Raw genomic sequence first — 20,528 nt, forward strand, 5'->3', positions numbered from 1 at the left:
CAATTAGATGTTGGAATTTCTGGAAACACAGCATCTTCCCTGGAGAATTTTGTTCTCCTTCATTTATAACAGTTAGAAACACCTTCAAAAATCACATGTAGTTACATACTTATGTCCTCACTAGCTATAACAAGATCTGTTTGCTTACTGACCTGCATGTTTAGAAAACGTAGCTTTGTTCTTCAATATAAATCAAGTGATGACTCAGTAAGGTCATCAGTTCAAACAGAGGAAAATAATTCATGTCAATAGTAAACAGCAATATTATTTATTCGCATGACAAATCCTGCACAATATCACAGTGTAGAAGGTTAACGGGTTCCTCATTAACACTTTGTCATTCTGAAAAATTTCCAATACCTAAAGATTATGTTGTAACATTACAAAAATATTTGTATTTTTCAGACATGATGTATGATGAATTAATCCTCTGTCAAAGATACGCATTGTTTTAATTTTGAATACTACATAGTGTATTTTAAAATCATGTAGAGTGTATTTTTTCCTTGATTTAGGTGGAAAGGATAAGTTGAGGTCACTGGGATATCACACAGATACTTTTTTAAAAAGAGAACATTTTCTTGGAAGTATCTCACACAATTTGCTATAGAATAGTAAACCTAATGAATAAATCATACACAATACACTAAAACTGAGAATCACCTTCCTTCTTCCATGCCAAGGCAAATAGTAGGCACATTAGAAGCTTTTGCAAGAACATTTTCAGAGTCGAGAGCCTTATTTTGCTCTTTCAGTTTCTCCTCCTCTGGTATGTAGACCATGCAGAGAATCCGTGATTCCACATTGAAGCACTCAATAACCTTGGGGCTGGAGCTTTGAAATGAGACTATTGCAATCTGGCCCATCTGATTAGTACAACTGCCAATCTGAATTGGAAAGAGGAAAGAAAAAAAAAAAAAAAAAGACCAAGACGATGACCTGTCTCCAGGAAGATGAGCATTAACAAGAAGGAATGACTGGAATATTAATTAAAGAGTGCATCTCAAGTTAATGGATGAATATGAGTTTTCATGCATTAAGAAATAAACGAGAAAATAATTCGGCACAAATACAAGAGATTTCAAAACATTATAGACACAAAATTGCCCTGTATACTCCCAAAAACAGTCCTTTCTTTTTTGAAAGTAGGAATATTATGGCCTATTCTGACATCTGACTCATATGTATATACATAATGTAATGCAATTACAATAAGTACCTGTGTAATATATTATTTTAATAACTGGTGTTCCAAGTTATCTTAGATTCTCTTAAAACAGATAATATAGCTGAGGCCTGTCCTTTGCACAGTAACAGGTCTACAAATAAATGCTCTGACCCAACAGAAAGAGGGATTATTAATAATTAATAATTATTATTAATAATACTTTCGTGAACTTGCTGATACAGGATCCTAAACTTCTCCCTGATCCAGAACTAAGTATCATCAATATATCCACAAATCTGTACATTTTAGGGATCTGGAAAGAGTAAAAAAAAAAAAAGTCTGCCCAAGCAGCAGTGTTTTTCTATAGTAATCTTTATGTTTATATGAAATGAAAAAACAGCAAAGTGAAAGAAAGAACATTTTGTGGCAGTAGAAAGATTTTATTGGCATATATCTGTGATGACTGTTTAGAAACAGCAAAGACAAAAAGAAATTATACGGATCATCTTGAAAAAGACCACTGACAAAAGCTATTTCTAACTTCTACTTTTGATTCACAAGGGTTCCCTTAAAGTTTCAGTATTGTAGTAACAAGAAAAGCTACTGAAATCATTAGTGCTTTTTTTTTTTTTTAAGGTATTGGCTATCTCACTTTGTCTGCTGGAATATCTGCATATTTGAGGTCATAAAAACATGCCAGAATAGGTTTTTTTTCCCTATGTACAGACTTAAACAGATTATTTATGGCTAAAACATTTTTAAAATACGGAAACAGACAATAGGACAGTGTGAGTTCATATGGGTTTTAGCAGCCCTCATTATAAATTAGCACATAAGTCACTTCTGAATGTGCTCAGCACTTTGGAATTCGTTCTGTGCCACACTAACAAACCACACACACATAAGCGACACCCTGCAGAGAGCAGCGAGATCACACGGACAAAATTATTAGCTACCCTTTATAGAAGCCCATCTTAAAACAAACAAACAAAAAAGAGAAGAAAACAACCCAAAATGTATTTCCATATCTTGCTGAGAGTCACAAAAAATAGTGCAGAGAAACAGGAGACAACCCACTTTTTAGCTTTTAAAGATTACGCTTACCCAAAGAAAACCATGTTCCACGGCACAGGAATCTGACTCTGTTTCGCCAGAGAGGTACGGTTCAGGATTATAAGCAGCACATTCAACCTTCAAACAAAGGAAAGAGAGCAGCTACCACGTTAAAAAGATATGCCTGTTTCTGCCTAATGTAGTCTGTAATTAATTAAAGCATTTAAGGATATCAAAGAATCACAGAAGTCAAGAAGTCAGTTTAGTCCATCCAGCTTCCCACTGGCAAGGTCAGCTGCATGTGCGTTGTTCCCAACACATTCGTAATCTACTCTTACAGACATTAAAAGCCAAAGACTACAAATTCTCTAGCTGATCTGCTCAAATGCTTCATGACCTTCATTAAGTTTTCCAAATACCCAACCTAACGTCATCCTTGCTGTAATCGTTAGTCTGTTACTTCTCATCTCAGCCACCAGGTACTTCCCTTTTGCAGTGTCCTTTTACGTATAAGGCTGATATACGTCATGACCCTGCCTGAGTCTCCTCTTCATTAGGCTAAATTAACATTATCACTTAATTAATTACATTTAAAAATTGTAAAAATAATTGATTTTTTAATTCTTGTTTTTAAAATTCTTGATTATTATCACTTTTCCAACTGGCACCTCTCCAGCAGATTGTCCTGGTTTCGGCTGGGATAGAGTTAATTTCCTTCCTAGTAGGTGGTACAGTGCTGTGGTTTGGATTTAGGGTGAGAATAATGTTGATAACACACCGATGTTTTAGTTGTTGCTAGGTAATGCTTACACTGGCCAAGGACTTTTCAGCTTCCCATGCTCTACCGACTGAGAAGGCTGGAGGGGCACAAGAAGCTGGGAGGGGGCGCAGCCAGGACAGCTGACCCAAACTGGCCAAAGAAACATTCCATACCATGTGACGTCATGCTCAGTACATAAACTGGGGGAAAGCTGGCTGGGGGGGCCACTGCTCGGGGACTGGCTGGGCATCGGTTGGCGGGTGGTGAGCAATTGCATCGTGCATCGCTTGCTTTGTGTATTCTTTTATCATTATTATTATTATTTTCCTTTCCTTTTCTATCCTATTAACCTGCCTTTATCTCAACGCAAGAATTTTACTGGTTTTTTTCCAGATTCTCTCCCCCATCCTACTGGGTTGGGGGGCATGAACGAATGGCTGTGTGGTGTTTAGCTGCCTGATGGCTTAAGCCACAACACAGATATATCGGCTTCATATATTTGAGAGTGCAGAACTTTCTCACCTGAACATGCTATTCTAGCAGAGCCGTTAGCAGCACTACATCATGATTACCTCTTCTGAAGCCCGTTTGTACACATCCCATTTATTATTTGCTCTTTGTAACAGTATTACATTCTTAACCAATCCCTAGCTTGCTGGTCTATTAAAAATTACTTTTACAGACCTTCTACTCAACCACCTCCTCAATCTGTACTCGTGAAGCTCTTTACTTCTGCCTGAGCATACCACGTGTCTGTCCTACTGACTGTCATCCCGGTTTTTTCTTTTTTCCCCTCAAATTATTTCTCCAGGTGCTATATTCATTTTGAATGCTAATGCTGTCATCCATAATACTCCTACTCCCTCCCAATTTCATGTCATCATGTTAATGTCAGTAAATTAATAACCATACTCATGATTTTATCATGCAGGCCATTTAAGAAAAACCTGAAAGCTACACCAGACTCAAGATCTATAATTAAGTCCATCCCAACTCTGAAAAATCATTCAAGCGCCAAGGCTCTGAAAACAGGCATTTTTATGAACAGTCATGGATTTCTATTTTCCCTAATTTCCCTAATAACCATGGCAGAGCTCCATAAAGCTTATGGAATAAGCTTTATATACTTAAAATATATACAAGCAATTCATAACCGTGTAGAGAATAGAAAGGTTTCTGATGAGATGTGATACTACATTTTTAGACAAGATTCTCTATAATTCATGCTAATGTTCTCGTCTCAGACATCAATGTCATTGTGATTATATTGCAGTACTAGAGACCATTTGGTTAGTATTAACTTAGACAACTTCACCACAACCTGGCAACATCACCTCCCAACAGTGAATAATTCAAATAAATAAAAAAAATAGGAAACGAGCAGGCGTTAAGTTAGAGTTCTAAATTCCCAGTTTACTTAATTTTCAAAAGTGCAAAGAATTTCACAGATCTCCCTGAAGTCAGCAGGCATCACCAAGTGATTAGCAGTAGTAAAAATAATGTTGTGTATTCACCAAAGCAATTCACTATAAGTATAAAAGATGGAAACCGATAGATGAGTAGAAGAAAAAAGAAAAAAAAAGAGCTATCCATGCCAGTCTTTGCATGTCTCATTTAACACATGCTGAAGCTATCTACTCATAGTGGTGATTTACAGTAGCCGTGACAGCTAAATACATCACTAGTGAAAGAAAAGACAGCCTGCATGCTGGATATTTCTCAGGCTGCTTGTTACATCTTTGTGTTACTTTGCATCTCGGTCAAAACGGATGATGATGTTTTTCCATAGTTAAACCCTGGTAGTTTAGCTCTCAATCCTGACAGAAGCCCTCTGCTTGGGGCGTATAGTTGCTCCGATGGAAGAAGTTGTTACAGGCTCCCTACACCACCGGGCAGCCTGAGCAGCACGCAGAGAGATAACAAGCAGGATCAGCCAAGCAAAGGGTCTCTTCCCACCCCAAGCTGTGGCCTGACACAAAAACTGCAGCTGAGGCTGCAGAAAACCACCAATAATACTTAGATGATCTTTTCCAGTAATATCGAGGACTTAGGAGCATCAGGCATGACAGCTGGGCTCACACCCACGTTGTCTTTAGGAGCTGCAAAACTGGCAAAGTTGACCCAGAGCCCAGGCGAATACTACCACACACTGTATTCTCCTGAGGTGACCAAGGCAAAGACCATCACCCAACTGTATGAGCAACAGACTTTCCTTTCCTTTCAAAACAAGCAGATCCTGTTGTAACTTGATTACAGCAGTTGAGCCTGGGCCTTCAAGGCTCCTTGCATGGACCTACAGGACTTACAAACGCATAGGCTCTAAGGAAGCATAAATACTTTAAGTTTCTGCAAAAAAATTAAATTAGGTTGGTTATTTCACCAGTGGTGACTTTAGAAAGTATTCAATATAGAAAAAGCTGACTGTTTAATAAGACAAGAATGACTATGGTTGTATGGGAGACCAGAAACTTTCAGTAGACTTTGGCTGCTGTAAACCACAGCTTTGCTCTGAAGACCAGTATCATAGGATTGGCTTGATCTAACACCATTACACATTTCAAACACATTTCCAGCTAGCAGCTGTTTTCCCCCAACACCCAGGCCTGTATATTCACACTTGAAGCGAAGCTGCCAGCTGAACTTCCCTCCTGTGTAGACTGTCCTAGCAACAAGGGTCTGCAGACTTACTGCTTTAAGCAGTACCCATGCGATGATGTTAACTTAACATTGCAATTCTGGCCATACATATACAATTTTATTTCCATTAGTGTTTTTGCACAAGCCTGACTGATGGTCAATAAGAAATCCTGTTGATGCACAGGAAAAAGTAGTATACAGCACCCTTCCCCTCCATCTGTTGGTCTGGACATGCTGTACTTCTTTTCATCATTAAAGCCAGTGGTCAATATGACTCCAAACTGACATATTACTTTAGGAAATGAACCATTAAGACGATTTCTGTATCATTGTTCAGAACAGAACTACATTTTATATAAGACCCCATAAAACTGAATTTTTAAAATTATTTTAAAACTATTGCTCTCTGTGCACTAATGAAAATCAGAAATTTGAGGAGGACTCAACACAGTTACACCAGTACAGGACAGCTATCATGGAGATCAGATTCCTGCACTTCGTAAGCTGCAGGTTACTTTGGAGCCTCAAACAAACACTTGGAAACCTCAAGACCAATTCAAAATTCCAAGCAGTTCTGTTTTCATTGAGTGATGAGCTTACATCTGAAAATGAATGTCATACTATATAAAAGTAAACACTATGTTCCTTAGTGCCTCAAAGATTGCAGTATTTTGCATTCCTGTGACCCTCTTGGACCTTCCACTGCTACTGGTCTTACACCAAGGTAGTAACTCAAGAGATCTAATAGATGTGAACTAACAGATGTATTTACAACATGGTATTCTTTAGCAGTTATATCACACAAGAAACACAATTGTAATCTCATATAAAAATTCTGTTCACCTTAAACTCCTGTTGTTTGGCCATCATCACTGGCATGTGTCTAACAAGGAGAGGATGTTTCTCCTTTTTGATTTGATTCCCATCATCTTCTACACAGAACCAGCCTAACAGGTTATCCTCCGCTGTAATGGAAAGAACAAACAACAAACATCCCACAATACTTTCACTGAGTAATCGCTTACACCTCTCTACAGGAATAGAAAAGAATTCTGTTAGGATTGGTTAATACTGATCAGGCTGTTCTTATGCCATATATGCATAAACAACAACATAAAACTATGAGCAAAAATTCAATATAGTAGATTACATACATATTGATAATGCAAAAAAAGAACACCTTACACTAGCAAAATGTTACAGGTGTTCTCATAATGATCTTGTCAGTAGGTTATTAAAAGAGGAAAAGGCACATCAAACCTCTCCTCAGACTCTAAGAAATCTGTTTCGCAAATAGCATTTTTCTCTGCCTGTGTAAGTGACATCACTACCAACTACTATTTATCATAACTATAAGGATCCTCCTCCTGGAATGATGGAGACATCCATTCTCTCTTCTTTTGTTTTTGTTATTTTGCCTGTCTTCAGTGAGATACCATAAAAGCACTGTATTTTGAGGATGTGCTGGTGAGACTTGCTTTCCAGCAAGTGCATATCCTCAATGTTTCTAAGCTTAGGCATTCAAAATCCCAGGTATCTTTGGAAACCTATACCCCCTGTGCAAACACAGGAGACTAATAACGTCACAGGACAGCACATTGTTTATTGCTCCCACTTAGATCAGGTTTGTTTGTGATAATCACTCCAGTGAAGACTACAGATTTACATTAAAAAAAAAACCCACAAACCGCCACCCAAAAAACTTCGAGTTTTACATATCCAACTATAGAAATACTGCATTATATTAGAACTACACCCATAAGTTTATTTCATGCTCAGAAAGCTGAACAAATGAACCCAACAGCTTTACTGATACTTCCTAGCTAAAATCACTCTGAGCTAAAATGGAGAAATTTGAACCTGAATTTCAAAGTTTAAAAAGCTCGTAAGATCTGAAGAAATAAGTTTATAATGGAATAACTTCCTCACCTGTCTGTCCTGTAGTGTCTCTCATTCTTGTTGATTTAGATATAACAATTAGTAACGTTTACCACAGACTTCATTAAAATACTGTAGAAATTATATTCCTTCACAATGAAACCCCCATCCTACCTATAACATCATTACTTTGTAGTGATACACAATCACGGCTATTTACTGTACTGCAATTTTAACATCTGCAAATAGATTTTCACCAAAAAAATCATTTTCTAGAAAATAAAAATTACACTGTACATGGAGAGCTATCTTAACTTGATAGGAAATTTAAGTAACTAAGAATTACCAAGGGCCAGTTTAGCCATTTGTAAATTGTTGATCCAAGACTGTTTGATGCCAGGGGTAAATGTATTGAACACAGCTGTAAAGAAAGTGGGCCGCCCAGACCTGCAAGACAAAAAAAAAAGCCACTCTAAATGTACTGAGTATGAGAAACAGTCAAGGCCAGAAATGTTGAGCAAGATGGGATTTCATTATTTTCTAATACTTAGACAAAGACACAGCTCTGATACAAGCATGCAGGCTACGATATGCCATACGCCTGTCTTCCTACACTTTACATGAAATGGTATAAGAAGAACACCCTCCTTGGTGAAGGAATACAACAGTGGCTGTTCCCTATTAGCTGTCACTGCCACAGTTCCTCTCTTGCTTCTTGCATCTGGAACGCAGGGTTGAGGAACGGGAGAAAAACTACAGTGCTGCCCTGGAACATGCAAGTTCCCAGCACTGTGGCATGAGAGCAGAAGTCAGAGGCTAGCTGCGGAGACAGAAGAGGGGGAAGAGCTACAGATTCCCAAATCCTCCCTGGTACATCTATACCTAATATATAAGCCCATTTAGAAAGTTTTGTAATCAAGATTACTACTGACTTGTCCTGTTTTCCTGGGAGTTGCAGCTGAATTCTACAGCGATCTGCCGCTCTGATTTCATCTTCTTTTTTCAAAATCAGTTTTTGTAAACCTGAGGTCCAGTCATGGGCTACAGATTGGTTTAAGTTCTGAAAAATTAAAAAAGCTAAGATTCAACGCCAGCCTACTGGCCTACTTCCAACAGGCTAACTAAGGTGATCTCTGCATATAACAAACAATTCCTGGCACCTGGGCCTCATTTAGTCCACATTTTAATCATGGATAATTTAGCCGTATTTGTAAACACATTTCAAAAATATCTGTAAAAAATTTGCTAACACATTTTATCTGATGACTTAATCTCACATTGCTCAGATTTTGATGATACACAAATGACACTCCCAAGCATCTGTCAGATTAAGAAATGTAAATTTGCATCAGGTGTACGCACAACCCTTTTACTTCATTTCAGTGGGTAGTTATACAGAACCCACAAATTCTGTTTCTAAAGAAAATCTCATGAAAACATCTACAAATCATACTGCCAATGTGTTTTTGTTCAAATCTTTGTTCAAAATGTTTACAGAGCCATCATGAAAGCTGTCTGTGTGGTTGGAATCTGTTTAAGTAGGATGCTGAACCAATAATCCTCTGCAAGCTGAGTGTTCAGTCACAGAGGGTAAAAGCACACCTGAGTGACACTTAAAGCATCAACAGTAACAAGTATTCATACACAAAAGTACACAAATTTTCCACAGTCAAAATTTTATTGAAGTCTTTTTCAAAAAAAGAGAAGCTGACCTCGTTCCTCAACTAAACTGTTCTAATTATCTTACACATCTTTACCTGGAAAACACTGACTGAATTTTAAGTTTTCAAAACATAGTTGGCTCTGACTGGCAACTATGTTGCAGAAAGGTTTTGTACATGTTAATGGGTGAATGTCTTATGGTATCTGTGCTATTCCCAATAATGTAGCTGAAATTCATCTTCAAATACTTGTGAAATTTTGTCCAAAAGTACTGTTTCCATAAACTTCCTTCACAGTACTATTTTCACAAAACGTTACGTTTTATTTAACGCTGTTGACTCTGAAGGCAAGATATCCCAAGAGAAACGCAGCTTTCATATACATATTCACACACACACACATATATATATTTACAGCCTATGGTGGCAGGCAGGAGTTAAAAATTGTGCCTAAGCATACATAAAGCATATAAAACAAAAGGCAAAAAAGCAATTTTTTTAAGTCTTAAGACTGTGGAGAACTCATTCTGAAATTTGGTGTTAAAGTACTGTATCTGTTTGCCAGAATATAGGCTAAATAAAAGGGATGTGAACAAAGCCAAATCAAATTACTTTCAAAATTCCTCTGAAAATCCTTTTATGTGATTTGCACTCAGTTTTAAGTACAGATCCCTCCGAAAGCCAGAATTATGAGCTCGGACGGGCATCAAGAGCTTCCTCCAAACAACCATCCTCCTACTACCTTGTCTAACTGCAAGAATCCATTTTCTTAAGATCAAAATATAACTGTTTCCATATAAGCTTATCAGCTACTGAGCAAATGCAGACACTTGTAGTATCCACCTATGCTTAAAAACAATAAAGAAAAACAAGATTAATCTACTGTAATCTACTTACAATGCTAAACAGTTAACAGTAAATGAATTACTAGAGGTAAAAATTATTGCAGTCTTTACAGAGAGAACTAAAGAATGTCTTGCACAGATCCTAGGGAGAGACAATTATGCTACTTTGCAACAGGAACATATTTGAAACATAAATCCAGCTTTGTTGATTACCTGATAGTTTCCTTTAAGGCTGCCTATTAATTGACTAATTTGACCAACTACATTCAAGTCATGTAAAAGGTTCTGCAGATCATGGTACAGTTGCCCTGGTCCCATATAGAGCTTGTCTAAAATGAATAAAAACATAAGGTTATATATAATAAAAAGATGTAATTCTCAGTTGAAGGAGGAAAGCATGACAAAGATAATAATACTAACATATATTGCTATTTCTTAACACTATGAAAATTAAGCTTATCAGATTGGTGACGCTCTCTCTAGATTGCAGAAAAAACTAATGCACGCATGTGCAGCTAGGGTCTTCATTACATCTGAAAATCAGAGATTTATTTATACATATATCGTTGATATTTCACTTTGCTGCTCCAGGTGCTTTTAATGTCCCTGCAGACAGATAATTGTGAAATGCATCCCAGGAAATTATAGGTAGCAGTATGTTATCACATATTAGCTTTGCATGTACAGGCACTTCTTTTTAGCTCACCTTATCATTGCCTTTCATAGTTACAATTAAGATTCAAGTTTGTTCGTCTAGTATGACGGAGAGCATTATGTGTAGTTTTAAGAAGCACACACTAGAACTGTGACAAATGTCAAAGCTTCACTGGCCCCAAAATCTCCTGCTGACATGGAAGTTTTGCTTAGCACCAAGCAGCAGACTTGCTGTTACACCTTAGTTTAAAAATCCTTCCTGAAGGTTGCTTTTGGTCATGTGACAAAGCCAAAAAATGTACCTGTAGCCTTCACTAAGGTGGTTTAAAAGTCAAAATTTGTTTAATCGATCACAAGAGAGTTCTGGATCACATATCCACATCCCAACTCTAACACGACCCTGCAATTTCACTGAACCACTTGAAATTTTATTGCAATCATGGTTAAGTGAAAAAAGGATCTGCACTGAGATCAGCAACAAACCTTAAGAGCAGCAGAAATATTTTACCCTAACCATCAATAAGTACATATGTTTATAAGATAACACTAACTCAGAAGAATACTTGCATTAGTAGGATAAGCTGTCTATTTAAATACACAAAGCTTGCAGAACCCTGTTAATACACTCTGACTCCCAGACATGATGTTAGGAGCGGGACGGCTATGTAATTCTTGCAGAAACTCTCCCTCTCCCCTAAAAGACCCCACTCCGACTCATACAGAGTCAGCATGTTTCCCTGTGCCTGAATGACAGGAACTGGGCTGGATTATCTTTCCAGGAAACCCCTGCACATTATTTAGCTCACGCAGTGTAGTATCCAAACTACGGATCCTTCACCCTTTCCACAACTCTGGAAGCTAGTCTGCGGGCAGCAAACTCCCCTGGAGCAGAAGGCTTTCAACCCTGTGTTGGCAAGAACACGATCTAAATATAATGCTGGCTACCCGCTCTGCAGATAGATCAGGAGCATGGACACGAGCCACGCCACCTGGTCTGGCTGCCAGAGCAGATCAGTGCTGGTCACAGTGCAGCTGCCAGCCAAGCTACCTCTAGCCACCTTCATTCCCTAAGTCTGCTACAGGGACCAGTGTATAAACCAAAATGCAACAAATCAAACACAAAGCTATCAAAATAGCATAAGCCAGAGAATAAACATGAAAAATGAACATGCACGAGACAATTCTTCTTAAATCATTAGTATATTCTCAGTTATGTATCAAAATAACTGTATTTTCTAAAGACATTTTCCTATTTGGAGTCATCATACAGATCAAGGTCATCACTGGATGTTTTTCTTTAACGCAATTCACTATGCTAAGCTAGGAGTCTGCCTTAAACCTTGAGGAGTATAAAATTTCAAGGCTCAAGGAAAATGTTAAGGGCTACTTAATCTCTGAATTCTCCACTTCACTGAAGGAAAATGCAACATAAACCTGAGATATTACACATTCCCATATAATTTCAAATTATTCTCTTGCCTTTAAATCTTCTGATAAATTAAATCAATGAAAGGATTTCTGTGTATTGCCCTTGAGCACTAAACAGGGGAATGACTGCACTTACTACTATTTACCCAGCCAGAGAAAAGATGCAACTTTCATCCACCCTTCTTTGCTTGTTCTGAATGTTAATTAAAAGAACAATCTAGCCTTTCTTACTTTTAAAAACAAATCAGTCCGTAAGAAAAGATGGTTACATTTATTGTTCACAATGAAAAGAAATGACTGCAAAGTACACCTAAGAAGAAGAGTTTTGAGATTATGGTCAATAGAGTATGTTTGCAGATTTGTTTAAAAAAAGATTAAACACTTTTCCAGAACCGCAGATTACATACTTTCATTAAGCTGCATTTTCACTTTCTTCCATCCAAATACTTGAAAAATCAACATCTGAAAGTTGTAAACACTTCTCTCCCTGTACACCTCTTCTGCTAGCTTACACCTTTTTTCCTACTAACATCTACAATAAGTGTAATTTGTTAAGCACCAGAATTGCTAGTTCCTAGACACATCAAATCATTAATTTTGATGGGGCTACTTGCAAAGAAAGGGGTGGGTCAGTGTTAATAGAAGTCTGGTGAAATCTAGCCAAAAGCCATGATAATGTGTTTGACACTGTAAAGGACACAAATGAAATCATTCTTGCCCCAAATTTCTGTAACAAAAAGATAACTTCTGCAAAACAAAATTTAGACTGATTAGAAGTAATTGGCAGTTGAGTTTTTTGCAGAAGTCCATTCACTTACCTGTCATTTAGAAACTCCACTACTAAACAAATCAAACTGCTGCACTGAAAAACATACTACAAGTATTTCTGAAATTTACCCTTGTGGGTTTGAACCAAGAGAAAATTTACAACTACCAGGCTGTGAAAAACTGAAAGTTTGAGAGGACTCCCTTGTATAGGATGGATATTTTCACTCAAGCGAATTACATTATTTTTAACTTTTAAAAGCCAAGATCACTCTTTGCAGTTTCATAAAGACAGAGTTACCAGACATTTTATTTTATTATTGAAAGCAGGTCAGAGAATGAACACTAACCTGCAACATATAACAGCAAGCATTCGGGCAACTCTTACATGCTGCAGGACTTTATACTACAGTCTTCAACTGAGGCCATAAAGAAAACTTTTAACTACTTAGGCAGATGGATTTGCCCTGTGCAGTATATACACCCATTGTGCCTGAAAAGAGCTGTCCTCTACAATCCTCTTCCTGGAGCTTCAAATGCTCTTACAAATATCCTTGTCCCAGCCTTGGGAATAAGGCATAAATCTTGAATTTCATTCAGTAATTGTCACCTGAGCCTATTTTGTCTGCACCATGCATATTTTATAAGCTTTTAATAAGTCAAGATAAAAAGGATGCAGTAAGAGTGTCAAAGCAAGTAAACTAACTTGGCATCTGAAATTCTGTCACACAGAAAAAACAAATGGAAGTCATTTTAGGCTCATTCATTACAGACCACGTTCTTAGCACTGGAAAGGAAGCCAAAAAGCCAATCAATAAATAATTAAAGAGAGCCTGCTTCCACCCTCTGATGTTCTAGTAAAGACAAACGGCCAAATGAAGAAGAAATCTTAATAGTCAATCAAGGACTAGATCAATAGCCACGGCTAATCTTTCATGGAGGTCCTTAGTGGGCACAAGCTGGAACACAGAAAAATAACTGGTCTTCAGAGACCAGCAACGATGGACTCATCAGAAGAGTTCTCTGAGAACTGACCACTTGGTTTGTGTCTGGATAACGAGCTACAAGTTACAGCAACTTCACCTCTGAACTGGGTCCTGTAAGGGTTACTCACAATGTCTTTTAAAATAGGATTACCTTCTCGGTGGTTAACAAAATGTTGACTACCAGTTGGTCTGGCTGAGAATTGTCTGACAGAGGGTTTTTCCTGGGTAAAGGAGGGACGGGGGGGGCACACTAGTCTGTTCATCAGATGTGTTTTTCAGTTCACAGCCAAAGACTGGATGCTTCAGCCCACACATGCTCCCTGACCATTCAATTGCTGGCTTCTTTGGGGTGGGTGTTCAATCTTTCTTTTTTCCATAGAAAGCACTGAAAACCTCTTGGCTTCACTACAAAGCAGATATGTGGTTGGTTTCTTTTTGTACTTCAAAATGTTTCACAAATGATAAAGCTGCTTCCTTCCTATTTCTAAGCCACTCTTGCTAATTATCAAGCTCCCAAACAACTTATTTTTCCAATGTGAAAAAACCCTCCATGAGTTTAGAGAAGGTTCTCCCCGGCTCTACACATCCTACGTGTTACAGAGGATGCTATGCCCAGGCAGGAGAGAAGGCAGCGTGCTGTAACCGATAACCACATATGTGGCTTCGGAGGCAACGTTTTTTGCATTCCACCTACAGATCAAGGGTGAAATCTTGGCCACGTGTAAGTTAGCAGGAATTTTTTTCATCAACTCCTTTGTTGCTAAGATTTTACCAGAGAAATTCATGCCTCCCTACAACAGGCAAGTTTACTGCCAACAACCAGTAATTCATGCAAAATACCTAATTCCTTGCTCAGCATTATTATGAAATATATTCAAAGTTAAAAAAGAAAACAAAACTGCCACTTGCTTTAGAGGAAGGAAAGGACATAAAAGTTCAAATTGATTTTTGCTGCTATGTAAAATTGGGGTGGGAAGATTCTGCTTTTTATAACAATTGCTCCTTAGCCGAGATATATTTGAGTATAATACTAAACACTTATTTTACCTGATCATTTCCCAGTGTTACTCTCAGCACCGCAGCTTTAAATTCACCAGTTTTACCTGGTTTGAAGTAATTCTTATAATTGAAACAGAAGCAATTTTAGCCCATTTACATCCAGGCATTTTCAAAGCCTGCAGGAAACTCCCTGGGTGTGGTTAAAGTCGGTTTAACTTGGCTTGGGCAAAATTAGGATTTGGAAGGTTGTGCATAAACATAGAGATGCAAGAGAAGTGTCTGTGTGCTACTGCATGGGTGTGGGCAGAGGGGAGAATTCCCACCTCTGGCAGCAGGCTGCTTTGCTAGGTAGCACAGCCAGCAGCTGCAGCTCTTCCCCTGCACGGCCAGCACAGCGGCAGCTGCTTTAATGGGCGCTGGCAGAGCGGCCGCTCCCTTGCGATCGCTGTCTATCCGGTTCCTCTAAATTCTCAATTCTTATGGGCACCACAAGAATATTGGATATTATAATCCTGAACTGATCATGCTCTATTCTTCCTTTCAAAGAATTACTAAGGGACACATTTATTTACCGTGCTGATTTGTCACTTGTACACATTTTCCACTAGCTTTTGCTGTGTGTTCTGATTCTCACTTGTGAATTACTAATTTATCACAGATTTATGCTACTAAAGGGGAAAAAGACAGTGTTGCAATGCCTAGAGTAGATGCAGTCACCTGTAATTTAAACATCTATTCCTGGGTAAGCAAACATAATGGCTCAGGTGGTCCCTTCCCACACTAAACTCCTGTTTATTCCCAGTTAGGAGGACTTTTTCGAGTAATAGTATTACATAAATCAAGTAAAATAAAAGCCTCATTCAGTATACTCTCAATATTGCAACTATTCTTGCAAACTTTTCTGTATTGTGTATCACGTTAAAGCCAAAGACTGTTAATAGATACACTCCTGGGTATCTCTTTTACTGCAAAGTAACTAATCTTGACAAGATCTGCCTTGAGTATGATTATAGTAATGACCTTTTCCCCACATGGTTCAAAACCACAATACATCAATATAAATTGCTTTGAGAAAAGCCATATTGACATGAAGTGAGAACTGATGCGTCATGGAAATTCAAGGTCCTTAGAAAGATTACTTTGCTTCTGAGAGACGCAGAGCCCTGAAGTTGGACTAGGTGTTACACAAAATGGAAGCTCACAAATGCTCACATGTGAAAACCACAACCAAAACTGAGAAAGGCTATTTTCCTGACTATAGTTCCAGCATTACTGAGGGGTAACACGAAATTAATGATATGCTTGAAGAACATGCCAGATTTGAAGACTACTCTGAAAGGCTGGTAGATCCCAAATTTGACTTGCCATTTGCAATCTGGTCTTTGAGGCTGAGTGCATTTGTATTGCTTCCTCCCACTGAGCCATCTGTGTGCATCCAGGCAGCACACTGAAACGTCAAGTGTTATGAAGGGAAGAGATTTGGAAAAGATTCAATCCTCATCTTGAGCATAAAAATCACCTGGGATGGGAGAAGTTATATATGTGGGAGGTAACTTTTAAAGTTGCTGTGTCTGAGGAAGGCATAACAAACTGGTACTTGTACAGAATTATGCACTCAGAACAAATAATAAAAAAATAGGCCCCTTCCACAACATCTAAGTCTACATTTAAACATGAGAAGCTTGTACAGCGTTCTGGAAAGCAAAGCATCATGATACCAGATGAATTCTTCATCAGTTCATAATAAACTGGACAGATTTAATGAGATTGTTAACATGTTTAGGTTAAACTATGATGATGTAGCAGTAATATATTTAAAACTACTTAAGCGCAGTCAGAACTGTTCAAATGTTTTGTTTACATGTGACTTTGTCCTGGAAATATTTCACTGATTTTTTTCATCAAGTAACCATAGGCTGACAGCATCCCACTGCTCAGGTTAAGATGCCCACCTTTAGGAAGCACAAGAATGGAGACTGTTTGAAAGACAACGTTATACCTGAGGTAAAATAGTTTCCTGTTCTCTGAAGATCTTGAGAATTAATTTGAAGAAGGAAAACCAGAAACCATTAATAAGGCTGAAGAGTCAATTACTGCAATTGAGGAATTCTTCCCCTGTACTTGGTACTGGTTCCTGCTCCTACAGGTACACTGGTACGCAACACACACAAGGACAAATCCCTTAGAGCTGTTCTGGGGAAGAGATCTTGCCAAACAGAGGAAAAACATTCTCCCTAAGAAGGTCTAATGAAAGTAATTTTCTCAGTGCAAGTAGAAAAGGAGACCTTTACATGACATTTTCATATACACGCGATCTATTTCAGCAACAGATAAACAGACCTGGCAAACAGATTATGAATACTGGGAATACCAAGAACATTGTCATTCATTTAGCAGTTGATACTGATCCCCATTGTTAAGTATTATTCCCTTTCCCTTTACAAAACCCTTTGCATCAGAACACCTAGCTTTCGCTGGAAGGCCGGTGATGAGGATCCCCTGCTGCACTGAAACCCTCTCTTGCACAGAACTTGACAAATCCAAGCACCAGCTAATACACAAGGGAGGCGCATCCGTACCTCCGATACCTTCTGCCTGGAAATTCTGTATGAGTGTTAAAGCCAGTGACAAAGCACGTGAGATTTTACTTTGAAGGTCTACTAAGAAGGCAACCACTGGATGGCTGGAAACATATCCCGTGCCCCATGCCACTGCCCAGAACACTATCCTGGGCCTTGAAAAGCAAGTCCTGTGGCGACATGGCACCCCAGAAAGAATTGAGTCAGACAACGGGACTCATTTCCAAAACAACCTCATAGACACCTGGGCCAAAGACCATGGCATCAAGCACTTACCTCACATCCCCTAACATGCACCAGCCTCCGGGAAAATCGAACGATACAATGGACTGTTAAAGACTACACTGAGAGCAATGGGTGGCGGGACATTCAAACATTGGGATGCGCATTTAGCAAAAGCCACCTGGTTAGTCAACACTCGGGGATCTGCCAATCGAGCTGGCCCTGCCCAGTCAGACCTTCTACGTACTGTAGATGGGAATAAAGTCCCTGTACTGCACATAAAAAATATGTTGGGGAAAACAGTTTGGCTTATTCCTGCCTCGGGCAAAGGCAAACCCATCCGTGGGATTGCTTTTGCTCAAGGACCTGGGTGCACTTGGTGGATAATGCGGAAGGATGGGGAAGTCCGATGTGTACCTCAAGGCATTTTGATTTTGGGTGAGAATAGCCAATGATCTGAATTATGTGATGTTAAGTACTAATTATAGTTATAATAGTTACACTAATAATACACAGATATACTAATAATACTAATAATATTATATGCCATACTAATGTTATTACAATAAGAATCACTCAGACTAACGAAGAATAACTTCAGTGAAACCAGGCGAAGCACCGTGATGATGGTTCCAGAACTGACTTCAACATGAAACAATCCAACACCATATACCATCTCCATTTTTTCCTGCCCTGAAAGATTATTATGACAGATGGAGCCCGAAGTCATGGACTAAATGAACTCACCGAACGTTTTAGAGGGATGGCCCACAGACTAAGGGAATGATATCTCTGTGTGTGTGTGTGTATATAGGAAAACAAAAGGGGTGGTGATTAATGAAAATGTATGGAAAATATGAGACTTGACCATGACGCAGATGGTATAGAATAAGGTGTGGATATTGTCCTGGTTTTGGCAGGGATAGAGTTAATTTCCTTCCTAGTAGCTGGTACAATGCTGTGTTTTGGATTTAGGATGAGAACATTGTTGATAATGCACCCATGTTTTAGTTGTTGCTAGGTAATGCTTACACTAGCCAAGGACTTTCTAGTTTCCCATGCTCTACCGACTGAGAAGGCTGGAGGGGAACAAGAAGCTGGGAGGGGGCACAGCCACACTGGCCAAAGAAACATTCCATACCATGGGACATCATGCTCAGTACATAAACTGGGGGAAGCTGGCTGGGGGGGCCGCTGCTCGGGGACTGGCTGGGCATTGGTTAGCGGGGGGTGAGCAATTGTACTGTGCATCACTTGCTTTGTGTATTATTATTTTATTATCATATTATTATTATTATCATTTTATTTCAATTATTAAACTGTTTTTATCTCAACCCATGAGTTTTTCTCACTTGTGCTTTTCCAATTCTCTCCCCCATCCCACCGGGGTGGGGGGGAGTGAGCGAGCGGCTGCGTGGTGCTCAGTTGCCGACTGAGGTTAAACCACGACACAGATGCTGAACAACAAGCTTCTTGCACACTGTGTTATGTAAGCAAAGCCCTTGACAGCTCCCCCAGCACCACCCTCCTCCTATTTGTGTCTTTCCACTTGCTCACTCATGCTGCTCCTGTTTCCATAGACACCTCAGAGAAGTATGTGGGTTTTGTCATTTCTCCTTTACGAGAGCATTTTAATAACCAATTGGAATTTCAGTAAAATTAAAAAAAAAAAAAAAGTACTCTTGTGAATCCAAAATCCTGGTTTAAGACCTAAACAAGCCCACAGGTCAATTTAAAGTTCATAAGAGAAAAGCAGACTTTCTGCCTTACCCCTGTTTGTTCTTTCACACCAAATCCAACCCATGATCTCCCCAGTTGCATGCTCCCAAAAAATCTGAGCCACTGTAGCTCAACTGTAGCTCACCTGAGATTAGATCATACTCTCAGGTCCAAACTACACAAATATTTAGAGAGGGGTATCAGTCTCCAGGTTTGGAAATTGAAGCAAATGGGAAGTCAGGAATGATCTCAGAAAACAAGAGCTTAGTTGGCAGCCATCAATGAAAAGCTGAGCAGCTACTCACATGTAGCTTTACAGCATAACCCTAAATTAGGTTTAGTAACCTAGTGCAGAAAGAAGCAACACAAACATGTACATAGTATTAAGTGATAAGCAATAAACCCCTGAGATTACTAGAACACAAACTATTAAATTCAGACATGGGGTAAGCAAGCCTAATTACCAATACAGTCAGGACCTATCATCATAATCAACTAACATGAAGAGCATTAGCATAAACATGAAATGACATTATTCAGTCTAATCATACTTTAATCATGTAAGCACCTAAAGGTAATCTTTATGAGCTTAATTATTGAATCTGATAATCTGAGCCTCTAAAACTCTTTAATGTATTTATTCTCACTGCCATGCAAGACAGGGGAGTTCTGCAAGTCTTAATCACAGACAAAGAACCAAGTACCACATGCCACCCAGTACACATAGAGCAGAGCTGGGAAACAAACCTCCCAAGACTGAACTCTGACAAAGTATTTTTAACATGCTTCACCTCCCTGTCAGCTGTTAATACCTTGCTCTCGACAGGTAATTACATGAATGCTGAGACCTGTCTCGCTATACGCTCATTGTATCAGATCTGAACACCAAAGAAACAAGTTGCACAAAAACTACAGTCCAACCACAAAACTGCTTATTCACACAGCTTGAGCAATGCGAAGATAAAATCAGCAGCTTGCAACTGCAAATACTGAGTAAGGTATTAAATTCATACTGCTATACCATTTGTGAGTAAAATTATGCAAGAACACCAAGGAAACGCAAAGCCTCTTGAGAGGGTGAGAAGTAGGTCATACATTGAGAACATGGCTTCAGGATTACATTAAACTCCAGCTAATCCAGACCATGCAGGGAATTTCAGAGATAAAATGCCAT

General features: G+C 38.8%; 1 protein-coding gene across 1 annotated transcript in view; it reads right to left on the reverse strand.

Moving 5' to 3' along the window:
* Positions 1-20,528, reverse strand: part of ARHGEF10 (Rho guanine nucleotide exchange factor (GEF) 10) — a 106,666-nt gene that overhangs the window by 27,746 nt on the left and 58,392 nt on the right. The window contains exons 18-23 of the mRNA XM_009333205.1: positions 10,216-10,331; positions 8,429-8,556; positions 7,843-7,943; positions 6,462-6,583; positions 2,273-2,359; positions 664-887 (exon numbers count right to left, since the gene is read on the reverse strand). Of these exons, the coding sequence (XP_009331480.1) occupies positions 664-887; positions 2,273-2,359; positions 6,462-6,583; positions 7,843-7,943; positions 8,429-8,556; positions 10,216-10,331 (778 nt within the window). The remainder of the gene's footprint in view (positions 1-663; positions 888-2,272; positions 2,360-6,461; positions 6,584-7,842; positions 7,944-8,428; positions 8,557-10,215; positions 10,332-20,528) is intronic.

This window comes from Pygoscelis adeliae, unplaced genomic scaffold (assembly GCF_000699105.1).
Source record: "Pygoscelis adeliae isolate BGI_AS28 unplaced genomic scaffold, ASM69910v1 Scaffold57, whole genome shotgun sequence".
In the NCBI taxonomy this organism is placed as follows: Eukaryota; Metazoa; Chordata; class Aves; order Sphenisciformes; family Spheniscidae; genus Pygoscelis; species Pygoscelis adeliae.